Source organism: Candoia aspera, chromosome 2 (assembly GCF_035149785.1).
Source record: "Candoia aspera isolate rCanAsp1 chromosome 2, rCanAsp1.hap2, whole genome shotgun sequence".
In the NCBI taxonomy this organism is placed as follows: domain Eukaryota; kingdom Metazoa; phylum Chordata; class Lepidosauria; order Squamata; family Boidae; genus Candoia; species Candoia aspera.
In genome coordinates this window covers 88,417,597-88,436,724 of record NC_086154.1, presented here as the reverse complement: position 1 = coordinate 88,436,724, position 19,128 = coordinate 88,417,597, and the positions used below count along the sequence as shown (strand labels likewise).

The window sequence follows — 19,128 nt, the reverse complement described above, 5'->3', positions numbered from 1 at the left end:
GAGAGAGAACTAGCTAATTTCCAGGGAAATCTGATCCAGGATTTATTCAAATGATGTAAACACTTTCCTCTCACTTAGTGATGGCTTGTCCTACAAGGCCTTAAGTAAGCTGTATGGAATACAGTACATGGCCTGAACTTTGATTGTGAAACTGCTTCTCCAGAAGAAACATTATACACAGGACAAATGCTTTCCACTCTAGTTAAAGAAGCCATTCAGAGGCACCAGCTATTCTTGCACATTCAGGAGTGTTTGTGGTTTGCTAGTCCCGAACTCCCACTGGTAATCTAATATGTTCATATCTTCACCAGGAATCTCCATAACTGTTTCTTAGCAACTGCCCAATGCCCTCTCAGCATAATGCCTGTGGAAGGACATCAGTCCCATTCCTGACACTGACATAACTCTCAACATTAGCTTAGAGAACTCCTGACTCTTACAATGAGAAATGATCATAAGGAGGAGGACAACGTTTATTAATGTGGCTGTTTTCAGTTGGAAAGACTTTCACTTGGGGCTGAAGTCAGGGGCCACTCTTACCCTATGCATCCCATTCCTTCTGTAAGCAGGAAGAGAGGCAGATTTTGAAATGAGGGGATCTGAGGAAAAAAAGAGAGGGGGAAGTCAGAATAAATATCTCCAGTGAAGGAAAAAGTACCTTTCTTCTGGCCAGCTACAGAAGAATACTAATTATCAGAAGAAACAGAAATAATGTCCGCCCATAGTTATTGCTATTACGGGCATTTTTTAAAATCTTGCCTTTCCTCAGAGAAGCATATGGTAGACTACAGTATGTGATTCTTTACCTATTTCTTCTTCATCATTAACTGGTGTGATAAGCTGAACTGTTAAAAGGTGATTAGTCCAAGGTTGTCCAGTCAGATGCATGATAGAGCAAGGTTCTGATTTTGGGCTTTCTTATGTCTGACTCATTAATTACTTCACCACATTTTCTCTGAAAGAACTGCATCTTCCAGAATAGCAGAAGGCATGTTATTCAGAAAATTCAAACCCACTCCCCATTAGTTGTAAAACATACATCAACGAAGTAAACCATGGATAATAAGAGCTGCCTCCCATGGTAGTCTACCTCAAAGTTCCTCAACCTGCGAACACTAGTCTACCTCATTCTGTCTAACAGTAGAGTTGCCATTTCATCTTTACTCTTGAAGATGCACATATGTGAAGCCTTACATCAGTCCATAAATATCACCACCTAATTATAGGCAAAAAGTCACATAATTAGTCTAGTCCCATGAAGCCCCATCAGCGCCCTCAGGATAAAATGGATTGAAGAGCACAAAGCAAAAGAGGCAGGAAGTAGAGGTACACATACCACTGTCTGCCAGGTAGTGTGTCCGGGGTGCTATAAAGGAAGACAAACCGAGATATCAGGCACACTTTTGGAATATATTTTTTCTGAAGAACATTAATTTAGATACACCTCTGCAAAAAACTGTAATAGGTGATGGCACCACTATGTGGATAATGTAATGATACAGTCTCATCAGTAGGTGGCACTGGACTTACTTGTATGAGTAGATTTGGGAGTTTCTTGTTATCATCTTGTTTTTGTTTCAGAATGACAATAATATTCTTATCCTGATATTCTCTATAAACTAGCAGCGTACACAAAATAAACAATAATGACTTGAGAGAACTCTGGATGATTCTCTGACTCCCACTTAACAAAAGCCGTAACACACATGCACGCACGCACACCCCTTCCTTCCTGTCCCTCCAAAACATTCCTGTCCCCAAGCTAGTTGGTTGAAAAGAATGCTGGGGGGTGGGAGGGGGAAGAGAGAAAGTAAGAAAGATTTGGTATGAAAGCATTTGCCAGTACAATCTGATATTCTTCACAGACTCCTGGGCTGAGTCCTAGTTCAGAAGCCTTTGGTCCAAGCCATTATTTTTCACCTGGCTCTGGATAATGAACTTTAGGGCTCTACTGAAGTAGACAAACAAACAAAAAAAATCAGCAATCCTGAAATTTGCCTATCACCAAATAAACCAGTGGTGCCCAGTGTGCAGCACATACCCCTGCGGTAACTTTATTGGAGCCCATCCTGAATACTTTCCACCAGCCTATATGCTTGCCTGCTTGCCACAACCCTACTTTTAATTAATTGGACTCTCCTAAACAGCCAGTGACTACAGCTCCCTCTCAGTGAAGAAGCCAGACCATTCACTGATGCAAATCAGGCTTCTGGTCTAAGAAGGTTCCACAAAAAGATGGAACTTGCAACAAACCGAGAGTGCTGGCCAGAGGGCACTAAATGGGCCTGGGGGTTCATGGGAGGAATGATCTGCAGGAACTTCAAGCTCCTCACAGATCACAGCACTGATGAAACTTGGGAAGTGGTTTTGTGTAAATGTGTTTGTGCATGAATATGGCTGTACTTGTGACTATGCTTGCATGCACAGTCGTGATTCTCCAGAAGACACTGGACCCCATGTTTTCTATTCTTCCATGTATCAGCATAGTTGTAAAGTATCTCTCTGGCAGAAATACTTTCTCTTATATAACTTTTTATACTCAAAACCTTCCCCAGACAGGGCCTTTTCTATGATCAGAAGTTGAAAGGAACCAGTTTTGAGTGAGACATCGTTTTATGTGTGCCAGGTTCCTGTCCCAATTATATGGTCAGTCCATCAATCCTTGAGGCTGCTTTGTTTTTATTTTCTAAGAGTGGCACAAAGGTACACATGCCATACCTAGTTTGAGCCTCAGACTTTAACAATAATTTAAAAACCAAATAGCTGCTTAGCCAACAATAGTCCCATCTGGTGGTCAGTTGATGCTATTGCTGGTGCACATCTGTAATTCCTCAACTTTCTCTCATTCACTTTTTTTGCCTATAAAAATAATGTAAGTAGGATAACGTAGTTCATCTAATAAAAATCCCTTTCTATTCCAATTACAATAAGGTAGTTCAGGGGTGCTATGCAGTAGTGTGAAAGTTGACTGTTGCGACAAAGTATATGTTGTAAATCCGCATTGCATCATAGATAGAAACACACCGATACATACAAAGTGATCGTATAGTCAAATAAATTCAAGTGTCTTGGAATGTTTGACTTTGGTGAGTATGATTTTATTGTTAAACATTTATTCTTGACCTCAAACACTAGAAATCAGCCCCTTGAATTTTACTTTAGCTTCCTGAAATATAAAACGTCAGCAAAACACAGACACATACATCACCTAGCCTAGTACAATATGTGTGGCTCACAATAAACAGAGAAATAACAAGGAATCTCTTCAGACCCCCAGCTCGTCTAGCAATGAAATGGATGTAATTAAAGGCTACATCCTAATGTTCCTTAGCCCTAGCATGGGCATATTTTTGATCTGCAGGAACTGCTTTAAGGGCAAAGTTCCCTGTTCAGAACAGGAGCAAAAATGGTTGGGAGTTAAGGGGCAATGAAGTTAGATAGCGGAGGGGTAGAGACAATAGTCATGAGCTGGATATATGTTCAAAGTTACATATGGATTATTGCCAAGTAGAGGTTCTAAGAGCCTGTTCTTTAGCTCTTTCTTTGAGCCTGGCAAAAATCAGATGGTTTGACCAGGCAAAGAAATGCAGTGCAAGAGCTGGAGCCAAAGAACTAAGTGAATGGATTGCTTGTGTGTGATTGCTCTGGACACACAGAATGCCTCCTCCTTGGCTGCTGCTCTTCTCTTTGTTTTCAGGACACTTCTATTTGTCTCGGGCCACTTCCCCACTGGTGATGTTTAGTGTTGTCCAGCATTATCATTGCTGTGATATAAAACCTGTCTTCATTGCTATGATTTGATTAGAAATTATGATAATTTGCAAATGGGCATTTAGCCCCAGTCTCATCATCTTTTACTGTGTTTCTTGTACAGCGCAAGTAAATTCTAGCTGGAACCATTACACCCATAGTTCTATTCAATTGTACAAATTCCTTCAAGTCTATCCTTGCTTGTCATTGAGCTGCTAGCACTGGAGCTTTCCAGTGCTGGCAGGCTGAGGCTCTGACCTCATCTGATCTCAACACTCTGGTGGGAGCACTGATGGTCTGCGATCCCCACACACAATCATGCTTCCTGCAGAAAAGCGACTGAGGAGCCATGACTGGACAATCCTTCACTGCTGAGAGTTCCTAAAAACCAGCCCTCTGCTGGCAAGCAGAGTGGATGTGAAGTGCCTGCTGTTGCTTACAGCCATTTAAGGAGCTCTCGTAGCCTGCTGTATGAAGAGCTTCTCTGCTGCTCGCTGAGCTGCGGGGAGGCGTCCAAGGGTCCATATATGAATTAGCGCGGGCCTTCATTTCTTCCTTCAGTATCAGTCGGCCAATTCCTGTCTGGATCTACACATTTTAAAAGGTTAATGAATAGGATACATAGATGCAAGCTTTTTCTTCCCCCCCCAAACTCAGCTTTTGGTGTAGAATTTTAGGCATACCAAAACATGTGCACATACTGTACATACATATGCATTTAAATAATTAGCATCCTGTCTTTCCAGAAAGGTATGTTTAAGACTAGTGTTTTATTAATATTAATAAAATAACCTAAAACAGCAAAACAATTACAGTACAATACAATAATGAGCAGAAGGAGCATCTTGTTTGAGATAGTCACTAGAAAAGAATAACCTCACCAAGCCTATCAGTGAAAGATGGGCTGAACTTCAATTTCCATAATTTCCAGCCAACCATGTGAATTTTGGAAGACCAGCACTTCTGTTGGTCACCAGATTGGGGTAGGCTGGACTATCCCATCACAGGGGAGGGATACTTTATCTGAGGCTATACAGAAAATAGCTGAAGGCCTTGTCAAGCTGTGAGTCCTCTTTTCAAATGCACTAGAGGTCTGAATAGAAAAGACACTGAGGTTCACTACCCCCAAGGGAAAAGTACCTTGGGAAACTAGTCTGGAGAGAGCATTGTCTACATAAGCATGACAGCAGGGACAAAAGTTGATCAAAGCTGAACACTCACTCTGTGCATCCCTCGATCAAAGCTATCATCTTCTCCTCCTGATGAGAATCTTCGAACTCGGGGAGCTACAAGCAAATACAGGCAAAGCATTCAGTTCAGAGAAAGAGCTTGCACAATGTCAGAGTAAGGGAAGAGTTTATCAGGGATAGGCTTAAGACTGATTTCTGTTGCCCTGTGCAGTCTGTTCTTTTCAGGCCCTTAAGCATAGCGTCAAAGCCTGAAGTGCACAGGAGTGAGTCTGTGTGTTATTGGAGTTCAATTTCTATCATGCCTCACCATTGGCTAGGCTGACTGGAGATGGCAGGAGATGGTCCAATAATATGTGGAGGACCACAAAGTGTATAGGTAAAGGTAAAGATTTCCCTCGACGTAAAGTCCAGTCGTGTCCGACTCTAGGGGGCGGTGCTCATCTCTGTTTCTAAGCCTTGGAGCCGGCATTGTCCGTAAGGACCCGTCCGTGGTCATGTGGCTGGCATGATGACACGGAATGCCGTTACCTTCCCGCCGAAGCGGTACCTATTAATCTACTCACATTTGCATGCTTTCGAACTGCTAGGTTGGCAGGAGCTGGGACTAGCAACGGGAGCTCACCCCGTTGCGCGGATTCGAACCGCCGACCTTCCGATCGGCAAGCTCAGCAGCGCAGCGGTTTAACCCGCAGCGCCACCGCGTCCGTATAAAGAAATAGAAAACTCAGCTGGTGTAGTTTTTGGCTTTTAGGTGAAATTCCAGGCCAACCTACCTCAATCTGGCATCTTCAAGAGATGTGGGCTATACTGTAGTTCCCATCAGTCACTGCCACTGTAAGAAGATCAGCAATGATGGGAGTAGTCCAAGACATGTGGAGGGTGCCAGGTTGGGAATGTGCAAAACTTTCTCCTGGACACAGGCTTTGCTTGGCCTTGGAGGGCATGCTAGGGTCTGCACCCGAAAATTAAGTGGGTGGGGCCAGAATAAAAGCTAAATTTGTTGTAACTTCATTTGTGTTCATATTTCAAGAAATTGAATATATACTCTCTAGCCATACATGTAATAATTCCCTCCTTATATCATATAACATATTACAGCTTGGTAATAACCTTGGAGGTCTCCAGGGGCTGCATCCAAGGCTTTTAGAGAACCAAGGTTATCTGTCATAAAGTGCAAAACAGCTTTGTCTTCCTTTGGAGATCTCAGGAATAATCTCTCCTTGACGTACGTGGTAGAGTTGGGCTATAGAGATTTTAGTGTCCTAGACGGAGAACGTTACCTTTGGGTGAACCTTGAAAAGTCCAGTACTCTGTTTCTGAGTGATAGTATGGGTCTGGAGAATAAGCTGGACTATATTTGGAGGTCTGGGCGATGTCCTCACTAGTTTTGCTTTTTGTAGCTGCAGAGTGGGAATCTGCAAAAGCAACCAAGAAAGAATGAGCAGAAGGGAAAACCAAACTCTGTAGATGCTCTGGCTTAAATAATATAGGACAGTAGATAACCAGCCCTCTTTACATTCATCCTGGATGCCCCCAATATATCATATAAACTGGAGGGTCAGATGGAGAAATTTTTTATGCGAAGTTGTATACGCCAAATCCACTTCCTATCCACTGCTTATTTCATCATAAGTGTTCTGTGGTGTTGGAGGTCAGATAAGTGACTGGGAGAGCTAGGGGGAGAAACTGAGCTGGATTCAGGCATCCCCTTCCTGCCCAAACCCTTACCATTAAAAATTGATCCTGTTCTTTATGTGCAATTACAATAGATTCAACTTCTGCTCCTGTCATGACTTCATAAAGTAATAGAGAGCAATGCTGTACTGTAAGGTGTTTGTCTCCAATGCTGTCTCTGGCTGCTTCTTAAGCCAACTTCAGAAATTCCAGTCTGGGTTGCAGTGGGTTGCAATGGGGCCAGCCTGGTGCTTAGCCTGGACTATGGCCATTGTAGGCCCTGACTGGTCCTCCTCCTGCTTCTTGTCCTTCCCAATCCATGCAGGGGAGGCAAGCCCTATGGCTCCTCTGTGGGCCGGTCTACAAGTGTCTTCCGCACTAGTCTCCATACTTTTCCTTCTAGGAAACTTTGTACCAAGAAAGAACTGATAGTTTAGCTTCATAGAAAAAAAGTAACAATGTTCCTGGGTTGCAACTGACAGATGATTTAAAAAAACAAAGGGAAGCATTGCAGTCCTGCAAGCAGACAGTAGGAAAGCAAGGGGAGCATGCTTCACCCAGCTGGACAGAAGAAGGCTGCCTACTGGTAAGTGGTTGAATGGGGCATGAACCTCCAAGGTTGGGCTATCATCTGATAAACACCAGATTAAAACAAACAGCAACTGTTGACCAGCAGAGAACATAACTGCCTGTCAGCCCAGGGTGAAACAGCTGCCCTAGGCAGCGACCAGTCATGGGAGGGGAGGGAGCATGACAGGTGCTGCAGCCAATCAGCACTGAAAGCTTTGAAAAACTGAAAGCACTGAAAACAGCAGTTTTGAGTGGAAGCTGGAAAATTCCAGGCAAGGGTGCATTTGTAAAGGGTTGGGAGTGGGACAAGGATGATGTCATCTGTTCCTACCATCTGAAAGCAGTCAGTGGCCAGTACTGGCAATGGGCCAAGCAGAAAGTGCAGATGTGCCCTTAGAGTAATGAAATTACACAGTTTGCCATTTGCCAGTAACCCTTGCCCAGCCAAATTCACATTTGCCAAACTGTAGCCGTATCCAGGAATGGCTCCAGGTCTGGAAGTGCAGAGTATTCTAAAATAGAACATGCTGCCCCTCCATGTCAGCTGCTGCTATTTTTAATTCTCTGCATTCAGGAGGTTACAGTTTTTCTTGCAGACAATTCAATCTCAGTTATCAACAGGGAAGACCAAAGAAGTCTACTGACTGAAACTCAGGAGAGCTGCTGCCAGGTGTTCCTTGCAGACAACCCTGGACTAGGTGGACCAGTTGATTGATTCAGTATGGGGCAATATGCCAAGTTACCATGCTTTATGTCAAAAGAGAAGTAGGGATTAGACCCATTAGGCAGCAGGAAGGGAGGAGGAGGAGGAGGAGGAATAGTGAAATGGAGAAAGGAACTAAGCAACTGGGGCACTCTTAAATGCTAGTGGAGTTGTGGTAGCAAGCAGTATTATCTGGCAGAGCTAGCACACCATCTATCAATCTGCATCCCACTCCAGGATTTACAGAGTAGAGTCCCACTTGGGAAATTGCAATCCAAAGCACACAACCTAGATGAGCTTCTACCTCCTTGCCAATGTCTGAAGTACTGTATCTGCAAATGTCTGAAGCAGGAAAGGTATATTGGTTCACATAAAAGCCAGTATGTATATAACTATACCCATGAAGAGGTTATAGCCCCAGGCACTTGCACTCAGTGCTCATTGACTACAGCAGCAGCCAATGTTTTTAAAGCCAAACTGATGGGGAACAAGTTGCGGTGGGCAGGGGAAGGAAACATTAAACAGGGTCAAAGTGATGAGATACTATTCATACAACTATCAGTTGTATTATTTTTAAAAACTAAATAGCATACACAAGGAGTTTATCTAAGCTGGGACTCAGATGGTGGCTGTGATGATAGAATTGGACGCTACAGCTCTGTCTCTGCTCCACATCTGATCAGGAATGAGTTCCTTTTGTCTGCTATTTGCATTGGGAGAAAATTTGAAGTGGAGCAAACAGAAAGCTATGTTGGAATGATGGCTTGGGTAAATCATTAAAGTCCCCTACTCTTACCTAGGATCCTAATTCTGATCCTTCCCTCCAGAATGCTAATTACTTTTTAAATTGCTGATTGCTTGAATGGTATCTAGCCCAAGTTGACCCTTACAAAAGAAGGATAAGAAAAAAAAGTTGCAGTGGACTTGATTTGGCATGAGGGCTAGAGTGAAAAGGTGCATTACATAGAAGAGCCATCTTACTTAGCTTTTAGTTAGTTGCTACTCAACATGGGATGAAAGCATTCCAGGTTTCCATCTCAAAGGTCAACAGAAACTAAGAAAACTTGAGGGGAGACTTTCTCCCTTCCCACCTCTGTCTCCACATGCATGCACGCACACACAATTAAAAGCAATCATCCATTTATGTCACATCTGTTTGAGCTGTAAGGTTGGAAACAGATAATAATACTTTGAGATAAAGCTGGAGATGATTTGTGGGCCATGCTACACATTAGGAGAAACATGCATCAGCATTGCTAAACTGGATGCTTTTATACAAGCAGCTGCAAGTCTCTAATCTGGATGATGCTCCCAATCTGGATGTGGCAATGCACCCACGGCAATAGACTTGATCTACAGATACAAAATATTCTTTTTTTTAAAATGCTTTAATTAATCCATATTGTTTTCATTTCAGATAAATGCAATTTATTCCTGGTGTGACACTCTAAAATGAATATGTAAATTGAATTAACAGATAACCAACTATAGTGATTTTATCTTAAATATATGCTCCCTAGCAAGCATTATGGGCAAAACTCCAAATCGTGTGCATGTAATTTACAGAATATGTCATCTTCATTATGTGATTTTGAGTAAAGTAAATTTTGCATCCAAAAATAAGGAAGCTCTATCTGTAAACTGCCTAAGGTAAAGGTAAAGGTTTCCCTTGATGTAAAGTCCAGTCGAATCCGACTCTAGGGGGCGGTGCTCATCTCCGTTTCTAAGCCTTGGAGCCGGCGTTGTCATAGACACTTCCGGGTCATGTGGCCAGCATGACGACTCGGAACGCTGTTACCTTCCCGCCGAAGTGGTACCTATTGATCTACTCACATTTGCATGTTTTCGAACTGCTAGGTGAGCAGGAGCTGGGACGAGCAACGGGAGCTCACCCCGCCGCGCGGTTTCGAACCGCCGACCTTCCGATCGACAGCTCAGCGGTTTAACCCGCAGCGCCACCGCGTCCCTAAACTGCCTAGAGTCCATTTAATGAACAACTAAGAGATGTGAGGTACACAAACTCCAAGTCTTGCTGCTGGAAGGCAGAAGGTGCTCAGAAATGTGCGGCTTCAAAGGTGAGAGCCAAAGGCAGCTACTTACAATGCAGTGGGGTGCAGTCAGCCAGCAGGCAGGGAGTTATGAAGATAGCACATTAGGAAAGGGGGAAAGAAAGAGAGGAGGAGACACCTGGTTACCACATTAAAGGCAATGTCACAAGTCTTCTAAAACAAAGGCAGACTGCTGAGAAGCTCAAAGGAGTAAGCAGTCTTTCCTCTTCAGAGCTCCACCTTCCATGATGGAGCAATGTCTCCAAAGGTGGCAAAGAGAATTGCTTTCTGTAGCTCTCCCTGCCATGCAAGCACATGGAACATCCTGCCTTGAAGCAAGTCCAGCCTTGCTCCTTTTGCAGGATCTGTGCCTTCATCCTAAATTCAAATCAAACTATGTTTCTGGCCTCTTTTACTAATAGTAAAAGACAGGAAATTAAACTGGATACTCTGCTGTTGTGCACTGGTCTTCAAAAGCAACCAAGTAGTTATGATACAACTCTTTAATATTTATATCCTTTGCTAAACATATTGGTTGAACTTTACTCTCAAAACATATATAGTCCTCTAAATCAATGGTTCTTAGAATTATGCTACTTTTTCTAAGGATGTATAAATAGACAGGCCTTTTCTGCTTAGATTAGAGGGTAGACATGGTGTAAATCAGAGGTAAGTGAGCTGAGCCCCCTATGTATGTTTTGGGCCTATTCTCAACAGCAAGCAAGGAGTTTTTATAAGGCTGTGATGCTTTTCCATGTAACCATCTGATGATGCTCTAGCAATATTTAAAGATCTGTGATAGGTTCTTTTGGCTTAAGCTTGTAAACACATTAATACATTAAGATGAAGCCACAGAAAAGTACAGCCAGGCCCATATATTTACTTTGTGACATTTCTGCTTCAATATATTTTCAAGTTCAAATTTGAACTTACCATTCCTTCCAAGTCTCTCATCTCCTTTCCTTACTATGGAACAACATCACAATCTAACCACCTCCTAACTAGGCATAGAATCTTTTTTAAAAAAATTGAAATTCATCTCTCTTTTGTGCTCCCATGTTTAGCCCACCATACAACTAAGTCACTTCTGAACTTGGTATATAATGTTGTAACAAGGCTCTTATAGTTGATCTTCTTGGCTAAAACTCTACCCCACATGCTGGTAATTTCTTTCCTTGACTACTGTAGTCTTCACTCTGATTTTCATGGTCTCAGCTTGGTTTCTCAATATCTATCCAGCCTTCAGCTGCCCAAATCATGCACTTCTCTCATTATTTTATTTATTTTCTATCCCGCCTTTATTATTCTTATAAATAACTCAAGGTGGCGAACATACCTAATACTCCTTTTCCCCACAACAGCAACCCTGTGAAGTGGGTTGGGCTGAGAGAGAGTGACTGGCCCAAGGTCACTTTATGCCTAAGGTGGGACTAGAACTCACAGTCTCCTGGTTTCTAGCCCAGCACCTTAACCACTAGACCAAACTGGCTCTCTGACCTCTTGTGATACACCTTCATGAAACTATACTTCGGCTTCCTGTACACAACTGGGTCCTATATAAAACCTCCTAATACTTAGATTTGAATTCCTTTAGGGCTGCCGCCCCCTCAACAAATATTTCTTTGTTCTGTTTTCTAATATATCTATTAAAGACTTTTCACTTGGCTGTTCAAAGGTTCCTCTCTCCTCCCACCAAAGTTCCCATTCTGTCTTCCCTGCTGCTCCTTCTGTTTGCAGCTCCTTTTCTGAAGTCCTCTGTTCCTTTTGGTTCTTGTCTTTGCCATACATGTTCCCTGGAAATCTGTCTTTTCCTACACTATGGCGTTTCAGGCAAGGGAGCAGCAGTAGCACAACCACAACATCTAAAGGCCTCTCAGTAAGCTATATGGTCCTGTTCCAGCTGATAGCGCTGTTTTTAAAAGCTGATAGAAAATAAGAGTTGTCTACTTAAGAGTCCAGTGCTATTTTGCCAGCATGAGTTACTTTGCTGAGGGTGGGTTTACTTTTTCTGGACACATGGAGGCACCCTAGGATAAAGATGGATGAGAGATCTAGCAAGCCAAACTTTTCTGCTGAGCCCTGCTCTCACAGTTCTGAGAGGCCAATACACTTCCCTTCTTTTCGAAGTGTATCATGTCCAGGTCTGGCACTACCACCAACTTTTGAATAGCTTATTGAGCCACTTCACTTCCAATGCACTCCATCACACTGAAGCAGAACTGTGGTTTATTTTAAGTTGTATGCCCAAATATGTGTTAAAGCCATGCCCAAACTGTACCGTGTCTTTTATAGATGGGTGGTTTCCGGTAGATGTTACTCTCTGCAGCAGCTGGAGGTAAAGAAAGAAAAATAATGAAGGAAAGACAGAGATAGCGAAAGGGAGGAGCCAGCGTGTGTAGCTTAGAGATACAGGAACCTGTCATTCTTGAAGAGGGGCGGTGGGAATCTTCTCTGTATCATTTTGGCAGCACAAGTAAGAACATGTATGATATAGAGAAGGTTAGCACTAGCCCTATACTAGTCGTAGGAGCCACCAGATTTGCAGATAAAGTTGCCCACCCAAGATTATATTGCCTGCTTACTCCCCTCAGTACTTTCCCATCTTAAGATAAAGCAGCCTTGCCTTAAGTACCTGCAGAGCAAACTTAGTCTGGGAGATGGTTTAATGGGGGAAGAAGGAATTAATCCTCTTTGTGTGCTATTTCAACAGCTATAAGACAGTGATTGTGTGCGTGCACAAGAGGTCATGCTGTGAGCATGCTCACTACTGACAGCATGCAGGGTCAGGCAGACAGCTCTCCTTCTGGCACAGTTGGTAGCTCGCCTTAGTTCGGGAGATGGGAAGGCCTCCTTTGGCGAGTGCTAATGGCCATTGTCTCCTTGTCTGGCAATGGCACCAGATGATTTATGAGTTGGCTCCCTAGAGATACAGGGACAAAAATCCCATCCCATTCTTGTCCAGGAGCAAAACAAGTCAGCTACATTCTCTTCAAATGAGAGAGAAGCAAAGCAAGCTGGGAACAGGAGCTACCCTAGCTGCACGGAGGCTTACTGATGGGCTGATCCAGTGGGGTGGGCAAAAAGGCCATCCATAAAAGACGTAAGCAAAAGCTACAGGGGCACTAGCCATCTCAACATCAGTTTTAGCAGGGCCAGTGATGAAAGGGAAATATGACAAGGGAAATTCTAGAAAATACTGGCCAATTCAGGCAAATCAGGCTCTTTTCCAGCAAAAGAACCAATTACATCAGCTGATCTTGCCTAACTCAGGTCAGTTTCACCTCCCTGCATTACTCTGGAAAATACACTGAGGTCAGGAGATTGTGACAAATATGTGGAAATACTTAATCCCAAACTGTAAATTTCACGCATTTCTACAAGGACCAAAATCCACCTGGAGTTTGATAACTTGGGAGATGAATAAAAAATAGTCAGATCCCAAATGTAAGTTTTATCAGCTGACTGACTTCACCATGAACCATGTGTGACCTTAATGGAAGCCAATGGGATCCACATTGTTATTTCAGGCTGGGTGAATGACAAAGAGCAAAACCTAGAAAGTGGACTGTGGTTCCATTCTGGTAGGAAGGTGTCTGTCACAGGAATAAATCCCAGTCCTAACTTGCCCTACTTCTAGATCAGGGTTCTCCAAAGTGGTCAATATTGACCCCCAAGGATCAATGGGACTATCCATTATTGTTGCTGCTGTTGTTCTTCTTCTTCTTTATAGTACTATTAGTTAAATTAGTATTTATTAAATTATTTTCATATAATAAATGTTTGGGGATTGAAAAACAATCTGAAACTTCATGAAGGGGTTGATGAGCTGAAGAGTTTGGGGACTCCTGTTCTGGACTGAAGAATGAAAGAGGGCTCCCACCGCTGCCAGCTTTGGCACAGGTGTGGACTTTACATGCTTTGACCAAACAAATGAGGCCCAATTTACCTTGTGAGCAAAGCTGGTTGCAGGCTGTGCAGGCAGGCAAGTGGGGAGGGCACACAGGTCTCCACTTGCACACTGACAAGGGACAAGGGTTGACTTCCCTCCCTCCCCCTCTGCAGGAGGGGAGGGGCAGTGGCCCTTACCTGGGTCTCTGCTGGAGGGGAGCAGCCATCTGGCAAATCCAGAGAGATCTGGGGGAAGGGTGCAGCGGGCCCTGAGGGGAGCAGGAGGAGTATAAGATAAATTATGTGCCAAGGATGTAGGGTGTAGAAAAGCTCTTAGCTCACAGATAAGCTTTGCCTTGTGGTCCTTGAGGGAGGAGAAAGGGAAGGTGAGGAAGAGGAGAGTCTTTCCTTTGTTACAGGGAGAAGCTGCGGGGGGGGGGGTAGAAAGAGACTTTAGAGGAGAAGGAGAGAAGGCTGCAGGTCTTGTTTATGGATGGCCTCCACCATGCAGTTGTAGCTTGCTGTGGCCAGCTTACCTTAGGCTGGCAATAGCACTACTCATGCAAATAACACACTTGGCACAAGCATGCAGCTAAAAAAACAAAATAAAAAGGATCCCATACAGCACTCCTCCACAGGCTGGCCAGAGGCCTCCAGAGCCTACCTGGAATGTGAAAATGCTTAGGAGCTTGGTATGAGGTTGGTGTAGAAGACCTCACATCTAACTGGCTATAGTAGGGGGAGCTGCGCCCACTCTCTGTTCCTTGAAAAAGCAGATTGGAGGGAGCAGCAGAGAAGAAAAGAGAGAGGCAGAGGAAAATTGATGTTAAAAGCAGCATGTTAGAAGATTAGCAAGCCATCTGTGAATCTATGGTAGGAGTCCTTGGGTAGAAGGGTGGTGGTGGTGATGGCAGTGCTAATTCTTACACATAACAGGAAGACTGATGGGTTCATGGATAGGCAGGATCCAGAAGAAAACTCACAAATGCAGGCCAATAATGGCAGTTCTACACCCATTTTACCAGCAGTCTATGACAGGATTTACTTAGGATCCTGAGACCGTAAGATACTTCGTTCTAACAGGCGGTAAGGTCTCATAAGCAAATATATAGCTGGAGGCCTAACCTTCTTTTACCAGACAAAAAACATCTTTGGTTTTTTCTTCCCAGTTCCACTGTCTTCCTAATGCAACATAGCAAACCCTAGTCTGTTTACATTAAAGCATTACCATCTCTGTTTACGTGTACCAGGATCTTGTGTGTATGTGCATTCAGGCAGAGATGGGGGAGGTACTGATTTGAAACTGAATCATTTTGAGCTTTAAGCACTCTCTTTCAAATTCAGAATTGTTGTTTGGGGTTTGAAATAGGTTGCTCCAATCATTCTGAAAGTATTTTGAGCTCAAAAGAACATGATTTTGAGTTTGAAACAATTTTTTGAGCTGGAAAAAGGGCTGTTTCTAGCTCAGAACACTTCTGGAATGGTTGGAAGAACCCATCATGAGTTCAAGACAAATGTTTTACACATCCATAGTTGCTTCCCACATCATCTGCTTCTTTCCATTTCAACTCTGCCACAGAATCACCACTCTGAATTTGCTTAGGAAAAAGAAGATGGAACATGGACAGTGGAGTGAAGCTCATCACAACTCATTGGTATCCTGAAGAGTCAAAAATAGAGCCAGGCACTTGCCTACCATACTATCAAGGAAGGATCCTATGCAACAAAAGACACTGTACAGGTGGTGCCCTCCTTGTCCCCCTGATTTCATAGTGCAGGCTGTTCTGCATATGGAAAGATGTTTTGGCAGCACAGAGTGACCCTTGGAGAAAAGTTGGTCTGTCCCTCTAAGGATGTGCTAATGCTGAGTTCTCTTGGGCAAATGTCTTCGTCTGAATCCTGATGGAGAGAGCCATGCCCTACCTGAGCGGTAATAATGATGCGGAGAGCGTGGGATGGTGGGAGACATGCCTTGGCGGCTGTAGGTGGGTGAGTCAATGTAGCCTGGGCTGGATGCTCGCCTCTGCCTGATGTCCATGCTCTCATAAATATCCTGCAAAAAATTCAAAAGCTTTGTTCACAAAAGACCCAGTCCCAGGCGGGTCAAGGTGTCTGTTCATTAGCATGCATCCTGGCCCTCCCAATTGAGGGCATCTTTTTCCAAAGTGTGAAAATATATTACATCACAAAGACAATTTGCTTTTCCCCAGAGCACTTTTCATTTAATAGCATGGGAGGGAGGCCTCTTTTATAACCTCAAGGCTTAGCAGCAAAGCTAGTTCAGCCTCCTTGGCCCTCCACAGGAGGTTTCTCCCAGCCCAGCTCTCCTCAAATTCTTTCAGCTCCCATTGCACAACCCCAGATATGCAAGCCTACAATTAGTCTTATGTGTTCGGTGATTACCTGAGAATATGGAGACAAGGTTCCAAGAGACTAAAAGTGACAGAAGGGCAGAGACAAGCCACCAGGGAGTAAAGAGCAGGAAAAGAAAGAGAGGGGAAATGATTACAAGCTGATATAATGGTTCTGCATTACAAGCCAGTTCATCTTCCCCCAAATTCACTCTGCAAAACTACAACCTTATCAGAGCTGTCAAGGCATTGAGAAAACCTGGGAGAAAGAGATTTCAAAATAACAAAGAAAGAGAAAACCAATCCCATAACTTTTCCCAATGTTATGAGAAAAGCCACAAGACAGCTCAATGTTTCACTTCCCTTCAGTTATATACTCGTCACCTCAAAGGAATGTATGTGCCAGGCATGGAGTAACTTCACCATCAGCCTCTGTCAAGCCCTTTTCCCCTGGACCCTCTATTTTATAATAGTTTAAGTCACTGAGAACCAAATCTTTGCCTTTGAACAAGCCGAGTTCTGAAAATAACGCAGGAAAATTTCAGATAGCATACTCAGTTCTCAGGCAGCACATAAGGTACAAAATGAAGCTTAAAGGGATCTTCCTAGATCAGGGTTCTCAACCTCTTCAACTTTAAGATGTATGGACTTCAGCTCCCAGAATTCCCCAGCCAGCCATGCTGGAAGTTGAAGTCCACAAATCTTAAAGTTGAGGAGGTTGAGAAACACTGTCCTAGATCAATTATGTGTGGAAGATATAGCAAAGGTTGATGTGTGAATGTGGTGGAACAGTGGAGGGCCACAACTTTCTTATATCAGACTCACATCTGCCTATTAGGATATGACAAACATGTAGAAATTAAATATTTGCACTGTTCCCTCTTAATCATATTTTTGAAACAAGTACAGAAACTTGCCTACAGGCTCATCTTAAGATGCTCCTCCTCCAAACATTAAAAAGTGTCTTTGGCACAAATTTGTTTGGGAAAAGGAGGACTAGCTCAAATACAAGAGAAAGCAAAAGGCAAAACATTAGGTGACATTGCTTTTTTTTAAAAAAGAAAATCCTTAGATCATTCCTGAAGGCCTCTGATTGCAGCAAACTGGTCCATTTAAGAACAAACATAGCCCAGAGCACAAGTAGTCCTCGCTTAGTGACCACAATCGGGACTGGCAACTCCATCTCTAAGTGACACAGTTGTTAAGTAAGATATTACGTGACTGCGACAGGCTTATGACCTCACCTCCACTGAGGTAATTGAGTGAGTCACAGTGGGTCATTAAACGAGGTATCACGTGACCATGACTTGTGATTTCACTGCTGGCTTCTCCATTAACCCTGCTTGTTGGAAGCCAGTTGCAAAGCACACAAATTGTGATCACATGACCATGGTATGCTGTGATGGTCATAAATGTGAGGACTGGTCATAAAGTTACTTTTTCAGTGCTATCATAACTTCTAACGATGCTAAATGAGGTGGTCAGTAAGCAAGGTCTACCCACACTGCTGTGCAAGTAAGAAGCATCCAGATGGGCTCCTTAGTCTTTGGGAGATGAAGTGGCAGAAGAGGCACGTGAAGTAGTACTGGCATAGAACAGAGTCACTACATCTGAACACAGATTAAGTGCTCAGGTTTGAGCTTACACCATGATAGGATGAGTGGCAAAAGAGCAACATTTCTCCATGGATCCTAAGAAAGTAGACAGGGCCCTCTGTGATATCAAGCTCTGCCACTTGTAAATTAGATCCTTGCCATTCCAGGTGGCTAAATAGGGAAAGGATGGTGTTCATGAAAGAGGTTCTGGTGCAACACTTACTCAAGAAGTCAGCACTTGACTAAGTAACTATCAGCCATCTCCATCCTCCTGTTCTTTCTCTAAGGGTGAAAGGCAAAATAAAGGAGGAGAGTAACAGTAACCTAATCAGTTGTTGAGACAGCCCTTGATGAAGTTGACCCTTCCATTATAGGGTGCCTTATAATTTGACCCTTTCCCCTCACTGAGCCACTGGGAGAGGTCATCTATTATATGGATGATACTCAGTTTTACACATCTGCCTTGGGCTGAACAGATGATGTTGTTAAGGTCCTGTCCCAGTGCCTGGAGACTATTAGGGACTGGATGGAGAAAAGTAGATTTAGAATTAATTCCAGCAAAAGAGTGTGACTGTGGGTTTAGAAATTGATGTTTTTTAGAATTCCATCCTTGGTACTGGACAGCTTTCTGCTCCCCTATGCAGAAGTCATCTGTAATCTGGATCCTTTAGGACTTACAACGCTGTATGAAGAGCAAGTAGAGGCCATGACTAGGAGGCCCTTGTACAGCTCCATCTTGTGCATCACTTAGTGCCATTCCTAGGTTGGGAGGCTTTGTTGATAATTACCTATGCCGTTTTTCACCTCATGTTTGGATAACTGCAATTTGCTGTACATCAGACTGTCCTTAAAGACCACCAAGCTTTAGTTTGTCCAGAATGCAGTGATTTGAGTACTAATAGGTGTGTTGTGGTTCACCCATGTTACACCATTACTTTGGGAGCTACACTGGTTGCTGGCCCTTGATGGTTCAGGACATGGATGTGTGTGGGATTGCCTTTTCTGGTGGAATGCACCCATCCATTAAGATGGAGCAAGGAAGGCTTGCTCAGGGTCCCAACCCACTGACAAAAGGGACTATGAGAATGAGTCTTCTCTGTGTCAGCCCCCTTCTCTGGAAGAGTCTACCCCTAGAGATAAGAGGTGATGTGTGGTTGGGTCCAGGCGATGGTTAATACATCCTTGAGACAGGGGGTGTTTCCGGCTGCCTTTAAGGACGCACTGGTACACCACCCCCCAAGAAACCATCGCTGGACCCTATTGTTCTGGATGATTTTCGTCCAGTCTCCCACCTCCCCTTCTTGGGGAAAGTGGTTGAGAAAGTGGTGGTGTTGTAGCTCCAGAGGATTCTGGATGAAT

At 43.6% G+C, this 19,128-nt stretch overlaps 1 protein-coding gene across 3 annotated transcripts in view; it reads right to left on the bottom strand.

The window, feature by feature from the left end:
- The window catches only part of ABLIM3 (actin binding LIM protein family member 3), a 159,803-nt gene that overhangs the window by 9,027 nt on the left and 131,648 nt on the right, over positions 1–19,128 (bottom strand). For 2 of the 3 annotated variants that reach the window (XM_063292407.1, XM_063292408.1), the window contains 8 exons: positions 16,227–16,256; positions 15,747–15,876; positions 12,214–12,264; positions 6,221–6,355; positions 4,972–5,036; positions 4,191–4,338; positions 1,337–1,366; positions 541–599 (listed from right to left, as the gene is read on the bottom strand). In XM_063292407.1, coding sequence (XP_063148477.1) covers positions 541–599; positions 1,337–1,366; positions 4,191–4,338; positions 4,972–5,036; positions 6,221–6,355; positions 12,214–12,264; positions 15,747–15,876; positions 16,227–16,256 — 648 coding nt within the window. Of the gene's footprint in view, positions 1–540; positions 600–1,336; positions 1,367–4,190; positions 4,339–4,971; positions 5,037–6,220; positions 6,356–12,213; positions 12,265–14,487; positions 14,587–15,746; positions 15,877–16,226; positions 16,257–19,128 lie in introns of all 3 variants that reach the window. The other variant, XM_063292410.1, reaches the window with a different exon arrangement.